The sequence below is a fragment of the Strigops habroptila genome, chromosome W (assembly GCF_004027225.2).
Source record: "Strigops habroptila isolate Jane chromosome W, bStrHab1.2.pri, whole genome shotgun sequence".
Lineage (NCBI taxonomy): Eukaryota > Metazoa > Chordata > Aves > Psittaciformes > Psittacidae > Strigops > Strigops habroptila.
In genome coordinates this window covers 21,529,234-21,548,768 of record NC_044301.2, presented here as the reverse complement: position 1 = coordinate 21,548,768, position 19,535 = coordinate 21,529,234, and the positions used below count along the sequence as shown (strand labels likewise).

Below are 19,535 nucleotides of genomic sequence, written 5' to 3'. Positions count from 1 at the left end.
CAAAGGCCAGATATGCCCCAACGTGACCAGAGCTGTGGAACACCATCTCTGAGCAACAAACCACTTAATGATGACATACAACTGCAAAGGGGCCACATCATGCTTACAAATCAAATACACAACAGGCATGGTCAGCCAGGCCCTGACTCCAGGCCATGTGGATCTGGCATGGGGAGGGGCCATCCTGGCCCTCACACAGTGCAACATCAACTGTGGTTCCCCGTTCCCTTTGCAGGGTGCTGGATAGGACCCAAAAGTGACCCGAGAGTCAGTTCGAGAGCCATTTCCCCTCCTCACCTGCATCTATTAAAGTGTCATGAAAAGGCAGAAAACACTAGGGGAAAAATAGCCTGTGCCAAAACCAGATCTCATTTAACTGTTTGCAAGGGGGGGGGGACCAGAGAGCCTCAGTGCACCTTGCGCTGCCTGCCAAGGGCTTCTCCCCATCCCCTCTGCACCAGCCTGCAACTCGTGAGCTGAGCAGAGCCAGTGAAGGGTGAGAGGTGCAAACACCTCTTGTCACACCTTGAATTTCTTTAGGGAGGGAAACATGGACCCATTTCCCCCAGGACTGCATTAAATGCAGATCTTGCCCAGGAACAAGAGCAACAGCATCCCAGCTGCCTGTGCACCATCCTGCGGAGAGGGCTCAACACTGGGCTCTGTGGGCAGGACCTCGTGCCCAGCAGCACTTCAGGGCCCTCCCTGCCCTGGGAAAGCACCAAAACCCCATCACTCCTGTCCAAATCCTTCTGTCTCCTCAATTGCATAAAGCAGCTTCTCCTTCAGCTGTTTGTAGCTCTTGTAGGGAGGGAGATCCAGACGGTTAAAGCTGGAGAGACAGCAGAGGCTGTGAACAGCACCACGATCCCAATCCTCCTCCCCACTGCAGGATCCTCTCCAGCTTCAGCTGCACACAGCAGCTGCCATAAGATGCACAGCCAGGAACGGCAGCTATGTCCCCTGGGAATGTGGGTGGATGGGACAGAGTGCCCAGGGCCCTGTGCAGCCCCACAGAGGCTGCTCGCGGTTGTCCCCACATGCTCCTAACAGGGCTGAGGAGAAATGACTTACCACGTATGGCTCTGAGGCAGCCATGTCTCTCCACCAATTTTATCGATGCAGAATTTCTGGGGCCCGTTGCTGCCTGTTAATTATGAGCACAGCAAATCTCATTACATGTCCAGAAGCTGAAAAGAAAACCCTTTGACACACTATTAGCTGATTGCACCATCACACACCCTTATGATCCTTATGACACATCAGGGCATAAATTCATAGCAGGACTCTCTGCCTGTTCTGACCCCTTCAGAGAGAATGTACAAAAAACGAGAAAGGAAAAAGCTGACAAGCATATTGACAGCACAGAGAGGGAACAGCATGGCTTCCAAGCAAGACAGTTAAACAGCAAATGCTAAAACATATTTATCCATGGACCCGCAAGACTGAGTGGGTCCATCTGAGAGTTTTAAAGGACCTTGCTCAGGAAGCCTGAGTCACTGAGGTCACTTTTTAACTGATAGTGAATGCTGGAGAGGTTCCAAGGGGCTGGAAAAACCTTATTTGCCAGTGAGAATAAACAAGTGGGTTAAGTTAGCTCAACAGCGATTCCAGGAAAGTAAGGGAAAGGCTGATACAGGCCCCAAAAAGCAGCAAATTAAAGGATGAAAGCAGAATAATGCCACACTGTGGTTTTCTGTAAAGGGGGTTTCATCGCACAGAAATCAAAATGAAATAAAAAATCAAATTCATTCAAAATGGGATTACAAACTGGACTGACAAAGTTAACTCTGGTGGCATGGTTCATGGCTAAGGAATGTGTCTGGGTACAGCATGCCACCAGATGAAATCACCATGCTCAGATGTCACAGCTGCTTCACTGCTGCGGGCTGCCTTGCACTCTGTGATGGACACATGGACAGCTAGGTCCCACCACCAGCTCCATGCCTGGCCACTGCCCCTGCTCAGCTCCCCAGCGCCCCCCGGGCACACGCACCGATGAGCTCTGCAAACCCCTCAACGGGCAGGTGGCACATCCCCATCATGAACTGCAACAGCCAGATCCTCTTCTCATTATCCATTTCTTTAATCACCTATGACAAGGAGAGTGGGATCCCTGTCACCCCCAAGCCTGCAGCTCAGCCAGGCCAGAGGCACTGTCCTGCAGCACGGCTCCTGCCCATGACTTACCCCACACCCTGGGACACAGCCCAGGGTGGTCCAGCCCTCACCTCCATTCCTGCATCCTCAGGTAAGAGTGCATCCCAAAGGGTCTGAAGGGAGCAGCTCTGCCCAGTCTTGCCCTCCTTCAGAGCCATTTCTAACCCCCTTCTTTCCTGGCCAGCACAGAGCAGCACTGCCCGAGCCAGCGCAGTTTTATTACATATCACCCCCTTCTGTCATCCTGCCCAAGAGCAGCAGCTATTACTAGAAGCATGCTGACCACTAAGTGCTGCCTGCTGTCCTCAGCAGTGGCACCAGGGCCTCTGCCAGCCACAGCCAAATGCTACTTGCTGAACACGTGCTCATGGTTGCATTTTGTTCTTCCTGACAGCCTGTGAGGCTGCCTGCCCCAGGCCATGGGCCAAGGATGATCCCAGGGCTGTGGAGTGGGTTGGAGATGCTGCTGGCACTGGGACTGACCTGCCAGAACCACTGGATCTGTTTGCTGTTCTTGGTGTAATGCTGGTAGATGGTATTCTTCTGCCAGTCGTTCATGTCAATCTCCTGCATGCCGCATAGCATCAGCTGGGGACAAGGGACAGTCAGCAGGGGATAGAACCAAGGCCTTGCACCCACCCCTCAGAGCACCAACTCCTCCAGTGCCAGACTTCACAAGGCACAGGCTCCAGCACTGGGCAACAGAGCTGTCTGGAGGAATTCCTTGCCTCTTATGAGATGTTTTCTTGCTAATGAACCCAACAAGCCACCCCACAGACCCAACCACCTCCCCATCAGCAGAGCCAAGTGGCAGAGGCTGTGAATGGAGCACATCACCACGTGCAATTCCCAGGCAGCCTGCAGCTGGGAAGCACTGGAACCTCCATGTCCCCCATTCCAGCACAGGCACCAGCTCACCTCCAGCTCCTTCTCGTCGAAGTACCGCAGCCACTCCAGCAGCACCACCTCATTGAAGCCATCGAGGAAAACCTTGGTCTGCTCCTCCACGCCCCGTGTGAACCTCCATTCCGTCAGCAGCCTGGGGAGGCAGATGGTGGTCGGCAGGCAGCCAGCAGCGTGGGGAACCATCATCATCCCTCCCGCCAGCAAGGAGGGCCCTGGGACCTGCAGGGATGCGTGGGGAGGGGGAGAGGGGCTCCTGCAAATCAGCAGGGCTCCCCACTAGTGGGTTTGTCTCTCTGCCTCTGAACCCATGAGCAGCAGACAACCCTGAGCACAGACCAGCAGCCTTCGGGAGATTGAGGGGTGCAAACCATGTCCCCTGGCTGGAGCCTACTGTCATCAGGAGGAGATGGCCCTGGCAGCCCCCAGCCAGCCCAGTAGCAGACAGGCAGGGTGAGCAGCCACAGGACAGGGAGAGAAGTCTCACCCTCTCTCCCCAGTCCTCTTTCCTGAAAGTACTGGCAACTGCCCAGCCAGCAGTAAGCCAGATCGCAGCAGAGCCCAGCCAACTGCACCAGCCCATACTTGTCACAGCCCATGTAGACCAGGGAGGCAGCCACATCCCAAGACCTGTATTCCCAACCCCAGAACTGCCCTGCATCCAGTGAGGGTATGGCCTGTCGAGGGCCTCAAGATGGCCACTCACATGATGTACTCCTCCTTGTTCTGTCACCCAGATGCTCTCACCACCCTCCTTTAGCTCATGGGTGGTCACCTTGCCCAGGATCTCCATGTCCTGGATGAAGTACAGCTCCAGGCCACACTCCTCCAGGCTGTTCTCCCTGTAGGGGAACACCGGGATGTGATTTCTGACAGAGGCACCTGGCAGCAGCGAGGGGCCATAGGGAGGAGCACTGCCTCCCCACAGCAGAACAGGTCAGGGCCAGGAGGGAGCGTGAGACACTCACTTGGTCCAGACAATGGAGTTGTAAAACTTGGGGTCGATGGATTCCAGGTCCTTCAGTGTGGGCCACTTGTTCAGCATCCGCTTGTAGAAGGGCAGCGTGAAGCCAGTATTGATGAACTTCCCATGATACAGAGCCTGCAGTGGGAAAGCGACACCAGGTCACAGGGGATGCCAGGACAGACCCGTGAGGCGAGATGATGCTCCACCACTGGGGCAGCCACGGAGCAAAAGGGAATCACTCATGGGGTCCCAGAGCTGCAGCACTCACTCCCAGCTGGCAAACTGGGCTCCCCCCGGCAGTATTGCCCAGGGGCAGCTTGCCCGGTGCAGGTGTGCTCACAGCCCCTCTCCCCTCCCCACCGCGAATTCCACCACGTCTCCTTCTCCCCTCACAGCTCTATTAAGAGCACTTGTTTAAACAGAGCTGTGCTGCAGTTTCCCTGAATCCCTGGCTTCCAGGAGCCCCAAGGCAAAGGCAGCCAAAAATAATGCAGACACTTGTCTAGAACAGCCCAGCGGTAATAGTCTGGGGTTTTATTGGTATCCTGCAAGGCGCAGGGCAGGGCAGAGCGAGGTCCGGAGCAGCTCACAGCTGCCTCCCGTGCACACCTTGCAGGGCTGTGGGCCAGGGACCCCTCCCCAATCTCAGGAAACCCCTGCCAGCCCTGGGCCGGGCAACCCACAGCACATCGGCCTTGGGGAATGCGAGATGAACGGGAAGAGCCACTCTGGGGCTTGGGCAGCTGGAAAATCTCACACTGCTGGGGCTAAAACTAGTCCCTGGAGCTGCAGATCAAACAGTGCCTGGGGTAGTAGCCAAAGACCTGGAGCCACCCCTGCCACACCGCCCCTGGGAAACCAGGTCCCCTCTGGCTCCACAGCCATTCCTTGGATTTAAAATACATCACCCCACAGCCTTCCCCACCACACCCCCTCAATGGCCCATCTCTCATAGACCCACACCTGAGCAAGAAGGGGCTTAAGGAGGGCGACACCGCCAAGCTGAGCACAGCCATGGCAGGCAGAGCTGCCCCACTGACCCTCCCATCCCCTGCAAGGCCCCTGCTCCATGGGGGCACATGAATGAAGCATCTTGCCCCCCAGTGCCTCCTTAACCCCTCTCGCCCATCACCCTGAGCTCTTACCATGGCGATGAAGCGGCTGATGAAGTGGAAATAGGTGAGGTGGTCAGGGTTGATGGAGGAGGCAGGGTTGATCTGCAGGCAGTAGTTGTTCTTGCCAGCATACTCGAAGAGGTAGTACATGGGGTTGAGCACCTCATGGGACAGGAGGAAGAACCACTCCCTGGGGCAAGAGGAAGGGGAAGTGCGGTGACAAGCAGCTGGAGGAGCCTGGGCACCCAGGGGCTGTGCCCCAGCAGAGAGGACAGCCCTGTGCCTCCACAGCACACTCCGCACAAACTAGGTCCCCATCTCCACAGAGTGCCACTGCAGGTGTTGGATGCTGGTGTGACTTTGTGAGGGTGTCCTCTGCACCAGGGGTGCCGTGTGTGGTTTGTGAAGCACTTCTGGAGACATCAGCAACAGATGTCCCGGTTTGCCAGAGGCCCCACTTGGAGAACTGGGGGTCCCGGCAGGCACCATGTGGCTCAGTCCCACCCAGGCTGCCATACACATACACACACACACTACTGTGCACACCCGCCCCAAGTCTCTCCACACAGGCTCCCCTGGGAGCTCCACCCTGAGCTCAAAGCAGCGCAGGATGGGAACCATCCTGGCTCTGCTCCCCCAGCTGTGCAGGGAGACAGGAGTCCTCAGACGCAGCCCCGGCATCCCGTCCGTGGTTCTACCCTGTGGTAGAACAGCATGACGTAACCTACCATAGGGTAAAACCACTGGCAGGACACAGAGAGAGGTGGAGAGCAGGAGCCCCTGCACCAGAGCCAGAGGCAGCAGCACCACAAAGGAGGAGCGGGCAAGAGCATGGCAGCACGGGTGCTGGAATGGCAGCAGGTGGGGGAAGTGATAGCCCAGCACCAAGGCAAACACCCTGAGTGAGCCAGCGGGACCTCATGGGGGCACAGGACCCTCCTCCAGCCAAGATGCAGCCCATGCCCTGTAGTAACACCATCCTCAGGGCAGGAATCACACCTGGCACACACGGATTGTCCCTGGAAACACGGGGCCTGTTGGCTGCGGGGAGAAGAGGTCACTTCACCCATCACCCCATATCCCAAGGGCAGCAGAAGAGCTCACACTGGGTCCCCCAGCCCTCTCTGTGCCAGGGACAGGCCAATGCAATGCTTTCAGGGTGTCCCACCATTCCTAAAACTCACTGTTTCCCATTTGAACGCCCTTGGGCTCCTCTGCCCAAACAGGCACTGCAGAAAGGCTGGGGACCCGGGACAGCTGCCGGACAGACTCCTGTGCCTGCATTGCCCTTTAGGACTCCACACCGCAGGCACAGCCCCATCCAGCAGCAGGTACATGGTCCAGCACACGGCACTCACCTGGCAATGCCACCGTAGTCCGGGCCTTCCTCTCCCCGCATGATGATGTACAGGCGGTGCTGCAGGTTGTACGGCTTCATGTTCATGATCTGGGGAGAAGCAAGGGGAAGCGTCACCACAGGCTGATGCAAGGGCCAGCTCCACACCTCTCCAGGCACTGCAGCCCCAGCACTTCCTCACCTGCTGGAAGGAGTCCTCAAAGAGCATCTGTCGGGACATGCTGATCTTCACATGGCTAGGCAATGCATTCGACTGCAAGCAAGACAGAAACACAAGGCTTTGTGCAGGCTGGCACAGTGGCTCCTCTGACCCACACCTGCCCATGGGGTCAGGTCATCCATGCACCCATCCAGCACAGCAGCCCTGAGCTGCCAGGGCCCTCTGGCCACTCTACTCACATGGCAGAGGAAGTGGAACTGGTGGTACTTCCAGCAAAAGCTCTGGTCATATGCCACTGGGGAGCCACCCTGCTTGCTCCTGCAAAAGCAGCATGGGCCTTGGCTCAGCATCCCGAGCTGCTTGGCACAAGCTGCCTGGCCCCAGCAGCCTCATCGCCTGCTGGGCGGAAGGAAGATCTCTGGGGTGCAGCTCTCTTCTGTCAGAGCCAGATGTGAGCCCCTAAACCCACTGTTCAGTGTCTTTGCAACAAAACTGACCCACTTCCCCCACTCTGTGTCATGACCACAGGAAGACACAAGCTGCAAGCAGGCAGCCCGAGCCCCAGCTCCCAGTGTGCAGTCCGGCTGCAGGGCAAGGGGCTCAGCCCAGAAGCACTTACCCAGACTCAAATCCAGGGCGTGGGTCCTTGAAGGTTGTGGTGCGAGTGTTGTGGTCCACAAAGTAGCGCACGCCCTCGTTCGTGTACTTCATCTCTCAGCCGGGTGGCAGTGGCGGCTCCTGATCATCCTGCCGACAAGGAAGGGGTCACCAGGCAGGCACCTCAGGCATCTCACCCTCAACTGCAGCCCTCCAAATTATTGCCCTTGGGGACAACCTTCAATTTGCAGTTCAGCTCCATGCCAGACAAAGGAAGGATTCACAGTATGGGATTAGTGAGCACCTACCTGCAAGCTACAGCTTCACACTCTGTCTGCGGGAGAGGTGGCCTCAGTGGAGGCCTGGGCCAGGTCCTCAGCTGGGGCAGGTCTCTGGAGAACCACAACCCCAAAGCTCTCAGGAGCCCAAGAAGAGCCCTGAGGGAAGGCGACAGGGCAAGGAGAAAGCACTTCTTTCTGCCCAAAAAACCCTGCAGTCTTCCCTATGACTTCCTCAGCTCCACCCTCAGCTCCTGCAAGCTGGAGAGCTGTTCCACAATGCCAAGGATTGCAGCATCCCACCCTCAGGAACTCCAGCAAAGCCTGCTCGCTGCCTGCAGTTCTTGGTGCTCTTGACTCCCCAGCACTGCAGCCCACTCAGTCCCCCGCATGAACAGCTTTTGGCACCCAGTAGCCCATCTCATGGACCTTCCAAAACCACAAGCATCCTCCCTGCTCTCCCCACAGGCTGCCTACCCCTGCGTGTGAGGGTCTTCCCACTGGGTGGTCCATGTGTTGTGGTTCATGTAATACACTCGCCCACTGTCCTGTCTCTTCTCTAAGAGAAAAAGGAGAGGAAGTGTTAGCTGGAGCACCCTGGCCAGTGCTGACCCACAGTCTAGAGAACAGCCCTCCCCTTCCCAGCTCATGAGAAGTTTGTCGGCTCCTCTGTCCCACCTCCCACCAGCACTACCCCTGCTCATTTGGAAAAGGCAGGATAAAAGCCCTACATTTCTTCTAGTGCAGAAGCTGCCACACCTCCAGGGAAGGCCAGCGAGTGGGAGGTGCCATGGCAGAGGCCAGCCCTGCCAACATGCTGCCAGGTTGGCACAAGAGGCATGCTTGGCCATGCACCTCGCCGGGCAGGTGGCACACGCACCCTCCTTCAGACACGCAGCACTCCACAAGCCCAGCAGCCCTCCCTGTGGATCTGCAGGTGCTTCCTCAAACACATCTGAGCTCCCTGCATGGCTGTACTGCCGGTGCACCAACCCCCCTCCTCTGCTGCACACAAGCATAAAACAACCCTGCCACTCACCCCAGCACCACTGCTCAAACCCCCTCCATGTCTGCAGCCTCACCTCCTTCCCAACACACACTTCCAACACCATTTTCACATTCTGAAGAGCAAGAGCCTCCCAGCCATGGCTGGGTACCACATGCCCTGACCTGCTGATGATCCTGTACCTGCTCCCCACCCCACCAGCCCCTGGGTGCCTGCACCCACACTGCACAGCCCCTCTCACCCTGCCTGCATGCCCACCAACAACCCCGCTCTGCCTCTCACCAGCCACCCCGTGCCCGCCTGCTGCCTCCCCACAACATGTGTGCCCCACACAACACACCTCCTCCCTCCACGTGCCTGTGTCACTCCCAGCACACAGGGCCCTGCTCCATGCTGGCCGGGATGCCCTGCACACACACTGCCCTGTCACCTCCCAGCCACCGCAGCCCCCCCTCACTCCGTCTCACCCCCGGACTGTGGGAAGCAGCTCACACACCATGGTTCTGGCAGACCCCATGTATGATGACTGGGACTGCATCCATCCCGGGACCTCAATCCATCCCAAGGATCCCACTCCAAGGTGCTCAGCCCCATGCAGAGCTGTGCTTCCCCCCAGTCTGCCCAGCTGAAACTGGGGACAGGACCCCTTTCATCTCTGATGCAGGACGTGGACCACCCAGCATGGCAGCAAAGGCTCCAGCACTGTTCCCATAGAGACCCTGCCCTTGGAGACCCCCTTAGCAGCCTTGAGCCTTCTCTGTCCCGCTCCAAGCTTGCCACAGTTTTAACCCCTCTCCTGCCCTCCCTGCCTGGCACAGGACAGCCCATCTGCACCCACAAGCATCCCAGCCTGCCCTCTTCAGGGATGCTCTCGCCATGGAGGGGGCCTCTCTTCCCTGGGGATGGCACAGGGATCTTTCAAAACCTTCCAGCACACAGTGCTTGGACCATGGGGGCAGGACAGCCAGCCCCGCTCCTGCCATCTCCCAGCCCCACTGTGGATTGAGGCAGAGCATCCCAGGAGGCACGCAGAGCAGTGGGATGGATCCCTGCTCAACATAGGAGGGGTCTGGGGATGAGCGAGGAGTTGGATCCCCAACCTCTCCCCCCATCCAAAGAACAACCACAAGCACTTCTGCATTCAATAGCTGAAATAAGCTGGGAACTCCTCCAGGAAAAGGGGAAAAAAGGAAAAACAGCTGGATTTCAAATCAGAGATCATGCTAATCACAGGCAGGCTCAGCCCCACATGCAGCAGAGCACAGGGAACACTGACTCCCCAGCCACCATTCCCATTAACACCAGGGATGGGAGTGCAGGAGCTGCTGACAGCACCATCCTGCGCTCCCAGGGTCCTGCTCTGGGTGACAGAAGAGCATCCCCATCGGGGCTGTGCAGTGAGTGTGGTGGCAGGCAGGTGAGGTGGCTCAGTACTTACCCCAGCGAGGAGGAAGGGGACCGAGAGGATCATTGTCAGACGGAGCACTGGATGACTAGAGACAACAGAGAGGGCAAAACCACACAATTAAACCAGGGCAGGACACCTGGGAAGAGTGGAACGCAGCGGTGAGCTGAGCAGCCCGGCTCCCACTTGCCTCCCCTTGGCCTGCAGCTCCCAGAGAACTAAAAAAAACCAACAAAAAAAAAAGCACAAACTAAACAGAGGCTGTGGCAGCCAAGGGGGTGGCAGGGGCTGTGCCGCACAGAGGGAAGTGGGACAGCGTGGCAGGGTCCAGATGTGCATGGCTCCCGCCGCCTGTCCCCACCAGATACACCTCCAGCCTCTTCCAAGAACCACACACAAGAGGGGAAAAAATATCGCAGGCCTTTCCAATGAAATCATTCCCACAAGCCCAGTCCACGCCCAGCACTTCCTGGCAGGCTGGCGGCCCCCTCCTCCTGGGCAGGGTGCGGGATGCCCTTGCACTTAGGCCACATTCATCCCGCGCAGACGGGCGGCTCTGCGCCCTGCCACCCCCCCGGCAGGTTGGGGGCCGCTGCACAAAGCACCTTTCTTCTTCCCCAGGGCAGGCAGAACCGGTGGCCATCACCCAGCCTGAACCGGAGGATGCCCCGGGACAAGGGGAGCAGGCTGGAGTGCTGCCCCGTGCCTGAACCCCCATCTCCAGCTCCAATGGAGGTCCCTGGGGATGGAGGCACAGCCTCGACAGTTGGGGGTCCAGGGAGGAGGAGGCCTGCAAGTGCTTTTAACGGTTAAATAAGAAACGCATTGTTACCAAAAAGGCATTTTCATTGTACCTCCTGAAACCCAACTGCCAGAGAGGGGCCGCCTCCCAGCCCTCAGCACTGGGCTGGGGATCGGAGGTAGCCTGGGCTCAGGAAATGCCAGGGCCCCCCACTCTGAGACAAGCAACCAGCACTCAAGACACCCATGGCAGCCCAACACCCCAGGGATGTCCTGGGGGACAACAGGGATGGGGCTGGCACAGTCCATGCCTCTCTGAGCGTTGTCTCTGGTACCCTACCCCACATGCCAGGACTGAGCGCAGGAGGCACTGCCCCAGCATGGCATGGGGCAGTCTCCACTCTCTCCCTACCCAGACAGGCCAGCCAGAGCCACAGCTGAGCCACGTCCAACGGTATCACCTCACTGTGACCTAAAACCAGCTAATTAAAGTTAACAGGGCAGGGACACAAGAGCCTGGGGCAGAGGTCTGGGGAGCCATCCCTCCTGCAGCTCTCCACATCCCCTGGGAACAACTTGGCCCCTCGTGCCAACAAGACCACTTGGTGCAAGGGATGCTGCATGCAGGCACAGCCCAGGGAGCCCTGCAGCACTGAGGTGGCAGACTGGTCCCTGGCTGCACCCTGGCCCCCCATAAGCTGTGGCTTCCCCCAGGGGCTGCATGGAGAGAACTCTGAATCGCCCAGGGCTGCAGCACTGCTCATCCATCACCTCCCCACCTTCCTCTCCCAGCAAGGAGGGCAGGTGGATGCTGGAGACGGGAGGGCAAAGCAAAGCAGAAAGCCCCTTGGGGAAGGAGGCAAAGAAGGAGACATCACTGCTGGCAGCAGAGTTTGATACAAAAAGTACAATCGTTCTATCAGGCTAAATTTGGAGCGCAAGTCCCTCCCTCTGCTCTCCACAAAGCCTGGCCAGGGTGAGTTGCACAGCACTGGAGCAGCTCCAAGGCTAGTGTTGCTGGAGATGGGAGTGAGTGACAGGCCTGGAGCCCTGTTCAGCCTCCAGTGGAAGCCCCCTCCTATGCTGAGGAGCACAGGCTGGCAGTGGGCAGCAGAGCTGTGGCAATCCAGCTCCTGCCGCAAGGCTTGGAAGGGCTGGTGAGTTGTCCAGGAGAGACAGGCAGGGGGAAGAGAGGGGCAGAGCAGCTTCCTGCACCCCTGGTTGTCTCAAGCAGAATGGACTTTGCACAACTGCTCTGGCTGCACCCCTCCCAAAGAGCATCCGAGCTCCTCACTGGAGCACAGAGCTCACACCAGCACTGCTGGGACATGCCAGCCTCCTGTCTTTCTCCAAGATGAGCTAAGAATCGAGGAAAAGCTGGTCATTGCTCTGCCCACCTTCGCCCCACACTTGCCCTGCAGACCTCCTGCCTCCTGGCAAGAGCCATGTTTTTCACCCAGCTGACAATAGACAGCACTGGGACATCACTGCTCTGGGAGGTGGAAACGCTCCAGCCTGGCTCTTTCCCAAGCATTGCTCACACTGCAGGACAACGGCCATCAGCACTGTCCCAGTTATCAGAGGGTGCTCACCACCACTGGAAGCCAGGTCCCAGCTCCAGCAGCAAAGGCAAGGCCAGGACAAGAGTGGTCTCTGCCCAGAAGCTACTGCTCTGCAGGGCTGTTGAAAGTCCATTCCCCAAGCAAGGAAGCACAGCTACTCAGCCCACACCAGGAAGCAGGGGAAGCAGAGAAAGCAGGAGGAAGCTCGCCAAGCCCAGCAGCGCTTGTTCCCTGCGCTCTCTGGTCCCTTGGCTCTTGAAGCCCTCACCATGTCAGCACTTGTACACTGGGTCTGCAGCTACTGCTGCTGACTCTTGCTGCCACCCAGGACCCAACCACGCTGTCCTCAGCCCAATGGAGACTTGGGGCAGAATAAGCTCATCCCCAAGAGCCTCCCCCCTGCTACAGACCAGGCTTCCATAGCTTCCTCAGCACATGCCCAGCTCCAACAGCATGCAGCAAGTTCTGTAAGCCTTGCAGGTCAGCAGCAAGGCTTGCCTGATGGGAGCCATGAGAGAAAGTGTGTGCCTAGCCACACTGGCACTGCAAGGACACTGGGGACAGGCTGCTGAGGACACCTCCCACCACCCTTCAGGGCCATGCAAGCTGCTTTATAAAAATAAAGTTACTCCCAGACAGTTCTCCACATACAGAGGAACTTGTGGGCTCTAACACAGCCCAGCAAGCAAGCACCTCCCCACACTCCATGTCTCCCAGGCCAGCCCGGGTGAGACTGGTAGGAGAATCGGGTGAGACCCCTGCCGCCACCACCACCCTAGCTCTCACCTAATACAGGAATCTTTGGCTGAACTGCTGCATGGCTCCTTGGAGCTGGTTTCGCTGGGACTGCCACTGCTCATAGTTCCTGACATATTCAGCTGTAGGGTGCTGCCATGTGGTGGTCCGGGTGTTGTGGTCTATGTAGTAATACCTGCCCCAAGGATCCACACGTTTCTCCCACCTGGAAGCACCAGAGGAAGATGTCACTGTCTGTCCTCAGACAGCTCGGTGGGTCTTGCTAGCAGGTGCTTCCAGCTGCCGTATGGCAACTCAGTACAAATGCTGGTGTGAAGGCAGCAGAAAGAAACCCCAAAGAGGCCGGGAGGCACAGCAGAAGGCACAGACCACGGTGGCACACAGAGGAACCCCCCCATTACCCTTGTCTGAGGGCTGCCCCTAGGGCCCCAGATGCCCAACAGCAGCTTGAGAACATCCAGCTGCTGCCCCAGAACATGCTGAAAGCATGACTGAGAGAAGCATGGGGTTACAAGCCACTTCCCCAGCTGCCACACTCCCCTCATGTTCCCCATGCAGGGGCTCAGCAGAGGATTTGTGGTTGAGTTCTGCCCCTTGGAAATACAGGTGAGAAAAGCAGCTCATAGTCCTCCAAGAGAGGAAGACCCAAGAGCTGCCTGGGCCCAGGAGTCCAGCTATGGAGACCATGACTTTTCATTGCGCTCTGACACTACAGGCTGATTTCAGACACTTGCTCTCTGGCTCCTCTCACAAGACTAAGATACCCTTTAACGAGGGCTCCATTCCCAGCTCCAGCATAACCACCAGTTTCACAGCTGAAGGGGCTCTTTTGGGCAAAGATCCACCAGAAGGAAATACAAAATACAAGTAAGTCTTGTGCAAGGGCACATGAAGCCTAGATGGGATGCCTACACACTAGCCAAGTTCACACCAGGATGCTATAAGCATTCCTCCAAGACAGCTGACCTCTGACAGAGGCAAGGCACCGGCTTGGAGACCTGTGCAGAAGGGAAGGAGTATATCTGGGGTACTCTTAAACCTACCTTTCCAGGTAACAGCCTCCCTCTTTTAACACCAGACATTTAAAGCTGTTGTAGGATCAGAAAGCAGCTGCAGAGATCACAGCTTAACTAAAAGTAGTGTGTGCCCACAGGAACCTGGAGGCTCCCGTGGAAAAGAACAGGACAGGTTTGTATTTCACTTTCACACATTGGTGGTTAAAGCACACTTCAGTCATTCCAGCCCTGAACAAACTCAGTCTAGAGAACAACAGTTTGGCTGTATTGAGTTCTCTGCTTTTAGGAGCACAAAGAGGTGAGAATTCAACAAGCTTCTGAAAAGTACATGGATCCCAGGGCTGTGTACAGCCTTTATGACCTGAAGACTGTTTACTCCTGCAAATGAAAGCATGGCCCTCCTGGACATGAGTTTTGCAGAGTGCTTCCTGCAGGTCTCATGGAGCTGAGCAGCATTGTCTTCTCGAGCACAAGCAGACCCGAGTGTGGCTGAGAACATAAGAGGCCCCTCTGAGAGAGGCCAGGGTCCAGCTCCAGGTTGGGACACACTAAGCATGCCTGTTTCTGCTCACCAGGAGCTCAGCCTTCATCTAGAAGCATGTTTTTCCAGGTGACATGAGGCCCACCCTCTCCCTTCTGGTCCTCAGGGGGACTTTGCTGGCATCCCATCCTAAAGGCCCACCCCTCTGCTCTGCCCACAGGTGGTTGTTCTGCTGCTCAAGTGTTCAGCGATTTCTGTGGACTGTTAAAATAATCCTCTAACAGAGGTCAAAATCCAACAGATTGGAAGGCCTTTTCCTTTCTACAAATGCTGAAAAGACCTTTCTGAGGATACAGCATGTGTTTTCAGGCCAGTAAACACTTGGTCATCTCACCCCATTTCTTTTTAGGAATGAAAAGACTTTCCTGCCACCTACCCCCCTTTTGCACAGACTCCTGTGTGTCTGCTACAAGAAGTTAGTTGAGTATCTGAGATGCCAGCTGCCCCCAGAGCCCCTTACCCTGGAGGAAGAGGTCTCTCCCACATGGTGGTCTTGTTGTTATGGTCTACCATTAGGCAGCTCTCGCTGTTCCCACCTGCAAGAAAAAAAAAAAGTAATAATGAGACAGCTGATATTTGTTAGCCCAGAGCCCAAACTCTGGCTGAGGGGGAGCTCCCAAAACAAACTGCCCTCTGCAATGCCAGCCAGAGCAACTGCATCCCACTGCATCCCAGGCACCTGTCCCCTGCTCCAGGGCCAGCTGGGGAGAGCAGCACCCCTTGGGAGAGGATGTGAAGCAAACCCAAGGCAGATGAGATGGCACCTGTCCAAACAGAGAGAAGTGAAGGGTTCAGCTGGAACAAGCAACATGGATCCAGCAGCTGCAGCCCCTGCATCTGCAAGGCAGCCAGAACCAGAGCCTTGCTGCATGTAGGACCAAGAGATATCACAGGCACCTTCATCTACCTTAAATCCTGCCCCAACAGCCTCCCTAGCAAAGCTGTTTGCACATGTGCCCATCTGCTCGGACCGCAGCTGTGCAGCCCAGCCTCCCCCCCAGATCAGTGACTGTGAGTAATTAATAATCACCTTATTACCCAGAATGTCCAGAGAGCTGCGGCTAGTGGATTTGCAAGCTCACCTCCTCACATTGCTTAGCTACAGCATTCTAACCTTTCTTTAAAGAATGAGAGCAGGTCTACATGGCAGTTGTTTGGCTTGCTAGATCAAGATGATCAGAGAGGTGCTGCAGCAGCCTACTTTCTGGAAACAGGCATCATTTGGAGCATAAATTCCTCATTTCCTCCAGAAGGTAGGAGGGTCGGCATAAGATTTCACACAGGGTCAGTTTTATGCCCTGTGAGGTTTTGATGTAATTTTTATTTGGCTTCTCTTAATACATCTTTAAAGGAAAGCCTTTGAGTTTGGGCTGGGGATGAATTTTCTCCTTGGCAACCCTCCCGCTCACTGCTGACAGATATTGTTTAAAGACATCACATGGCCACAAGGCACTTGGTTGGGAGGTGGCCCCTAAGGGGAGCTGGTATGATAGGGAAGCCTGGCTTTACAAGGCTACACTGAAACCATGCTTTGCCTTAATTCATTCATGAAAGTGTATGCCCTGGCAAAAGTAAAAGCTACATGGAGCACTGAGCTTTCCTGTCAGCTTTTATTCTGCAACAGAGAGGTGAGCTGGCAGCTGCTGACGGATCCAGTGTTCTCCTGCCACACTTCTGCTCCCCCAGGTCTCCCTCCCAATTCAATCTTCAGTCTCAATCATCACAAAAAGTCCTAGAAAATTAATATATCGGCTTCTGTTGTGACAGCAACAAATGTGGGTTTGCAGAAAGCAGCCCTTGTGAAGGAGATGCTGTAAGCACTAATGTCTCATCACCCGGGCTTGCACCAACCCTGCTCACCCTCAAAACTCCCCAGGGAGTTTTTGAAGCCACCAAACAGTGACCTCAGCCACAACCACAGGTCGTGCACATCGCAGCCTCGTCACCGCTCTCGAAAGTGGTGGGAAGGCAGAAACTGAGAGAATTTCTGCCATGTTCCCAAGCCCGGGCAGGGTGCCATCAGCTGGGGACCCCAGCGGTCCAGCAGCCATGCAGGCAGCCTGGAAACCCCTGCCCTGGGCAGAAGGCACTCTTGCACTCCAAGATAAGAGTCAGTTCCCCAAAAGCAGGAAGGGAAAATGAATGCCAGGCTCAGGATTTAGCCAAGAGATTGTCTAACCCAAATCCAAGCTGCTGGCTACGCTCCTATAGGCTTCTCAAAAGCACTGTCAACTTAATGCATCTGCAGAGACCAGGTAACATCTGCAGATGTTGCTACCAGTCAGCAACACTGGGTCTTTCTCATCTGTACAACAGGTCTAGGGACACCAGTGGTGCTCTCTGATGGAAAGAGTCCACGGCAGGACCTGCTGTGCCTGTACACCTTTGATAGTGAGGCACTGCCAAGCATAACACTGCCCAAAGAGGTGAGCACATGAGAGCAGAGCCAGCACTACCCAGTGCTGTTCTGGCATCAGGAAGTCTTTGTCTCTCCACCCCTTTTCCTGGGTTACCCCTGGGCAGCGTTGGGCATTGTCAGAGGGGAAATGGCTGAAGTTTCCTGATCACTAAGGATGAACTCAGTGCTTCACAAGCATAAAAGCACTGGGACAGCAAAAAGAAAGATTAAAATCTCTAAAAAGAAAATCAGCATAGCTGGGATTTCTTGAAGACACAAGCATGTCCACTCCATGAGATGGATGGCAGAAGGTCCCCGGGCATCTTCAGGGAGAAGACAGGGCTGAGGAAGTGCGCTGGCTGGAATGCTGCCCACTTCAGGCAGAGCTTTGGGAAGCCCCTTCCCAGACTTGCACTGCAGGTGCTTCGGATTGGCACCAGCAACCAGATACGGACCCGGCACAAGGCTCAGGTGGAGGAATGCTATTCACAACCAAAACTCCAAGGCACAACTCCACTCGTGAGACTTTGCAGAAGTCAGTATCCCATGAAAACCCTTCAAGCATTATCTTTCCAAGGTCAGTTGTATGTAACAGCCTCCTTTAGATGGATCTAAAAGCTGCAGCACCACCTGCCTACAGTGAGGACAACCCCAGCCTGACATCCTGCCTGTTCTATCCACGCTGACATACGGTGCTTCAGAGATGAACAGGACCTCAGACTTGCGCACACAGAACTGGTGGTACCAGCAGTTGTTACTGGAGGGGACAGGTCCTCCAGACTCATTAACAACAGGTTCTGTGATCAATATGGCTCTGAAGACTTGGAAGTCCTTTATGACAAGAGGCTCTCAAAGCCCCCAGGTACCATTTCTGTGGTTCTAGAGACCAGAAATCCCACAATGAGGACTCCTCTAGGGCAGAGAGTTTCTGGATCCCTCTCAGATACTCCTCTGGGTGCCTTCATGACTGCAAAGAGCCACACAGGACTAGGGAAAGCTGCTGGTGGTGGCAGCTACTGATTGATGTCCTCTGTTCCCATCTCACACCCTATACAAACAGTTGACAAGCTCACATGCTCCTCAGGTCAGCAGCTCCCTGGTGATCTGGAAAGTAAGTTTGCTGAGGGCTGCTTTGCCCTACAAACAGCAAATTACCACTGTTAAACAGCAAGCTGGGATGAGCTGTTGTCATTGCTAACACACAGAAATGGCCTGAGAGACAGGGGCACTGGGGGACACCCAGCCTTGCTCAGATCACCTTGCCCAGTCTTAGCTGGCTTCAGCCTTTTCGAGCTTCCCTGCATCCCACAAGGGGCAGTTCAGGGAGACACACAACCACAGGCTTTTCCTCTGGGGGCACTAAGTCCAGCTGGCATTCCTGCCCTGTGCCTGCTGCTACATGGCCACCAGCAAGGAAGATCAGTGCTTGAGCAAGCACTAGATGGTGGGAGCTCTCACCCATGTGCACCACTGCTGCAAGCATGGATTGTGTGACATGTCAGCCCCCAGTCCCTCCCCTCCAGCTGCCTGCAGGGCTCCAGCAGTGGATATCAGGAGCAATGGACGGTGTGAAGTGGCAGTGCTGAGGCAACCCTGCAGTCCAAACAAAATGCCCTCTTTATGTAAGAAACCAGAGCCCCATGCCTTCTGCCAGGCAGCACAATGTACCTCTTTGTATGAGTGAAACAGCGCTGTGTATACACACTGTGCTAATGGCCAGCTGTCCCCACGCAGGATCATCACTGATAGGAACCAGATGAGGAGCCAGCGCCTCTCCTGCCCTCCCCCCTTTTGCTATCAGTCTGCTCAGAAGCCCCTATGTGAGAACCAGGATCCTGCACCAAAGGCCCCGAGCGCTGCAACCAGGTTCTCCTGTGCCACACATACTCCCTGGCTCCGCAAGGAAGCATGCTCTGCCCAAGCCAGGAGGATGTGAAGGAGGTTCTGGGCTCTGTTGGGGCTGGAATTATTCACAACACCTTCCAGCACCCTCCAGAGTCCCAGATGTGTGAGATGCCTTTGTGCCTGCCACATCTGGTACAGATATTCAGAGACAGCTATCTGAGCAGAATAAATAGCTCTGAATCCCCACATGAACCCAGCCACTCTCGACTCCATCTGCACTCAGCCCGGCACGAGCAGAGAGGCTGGGGCTCAGCGCACCCACCAGCATGCAGTGGGAAAAGCTGCCACCCCTCCAAGAGGCTGAAGTGCTGTCCTTGCTCCCACGGATTAAAGGACACACTGGGAGAATGAGGCAGGGCTCATGCAGAAAGCAGGAGGGACATGACAGCTTTTTCCAGCTCTTCAGCGCTGGAACAACTGGCAGCTCTGCAGGGGATGTTGCTCCCGTGAGCAGAAGAGCAAGAACGATCACTCACAGGCTTTGCAGTGCTCTCTGCACAGCCATCCCCTGGGAGCCAGGCCAGCAAGGGGCTATCCTGCATGGCTTTCTGCAGAGTACACTGCTGCCAGAGCTGAAGTGGCCTGGGTTTGTCTGCATCCCTTCTGTCTGAGACATTGCTGCCTCTACCAGCCCAGGCAGCCACATCCCCATCTCCCAAGCTGGGCCC

At 56.0% G+C, this 19,535-nt stretch overlaps 1 protein-coding gene across 1 annotated transcript; it reads right to left on the bottom strand.

Moving 5' to 3' along the window:
• Nucleotides 1–288: 288 nt before the first annotated feature.
• On the bottom strand, nt 289–15,091 carry LOC115618964 (NEDD4-like E3 ubiquitin-protein ligase WWP2). The gene is given in 18 exon segments (XM_030510959.1): nt 289–832; nt 1,075–1,147; nt 1,997–2,093; nt 2,644–2,748; nt 3,079–3,199; nt 3,770–3,790; nt 3,792–3,905; nt 4,032–4,165; nt 5,176–5,335; nt 6,504–6,592; nt 6,684–6,755; nt 6,902–6,980; nt 7,282–7,409; nt 7,841; nt 8,015–8,096; nt 9,982–10,036; nt 13,026–13,212; nt 15,025–15,091. Coding segments are annotated over 18 exon segments (1,671 nt in total). The 5' UTR covers nt 15,078–15,091; the 3' UTR covers nt 289–732.
• Between the last annotated feature and the right edge of the window lie 4,444 nt (nt 15,092–19,535).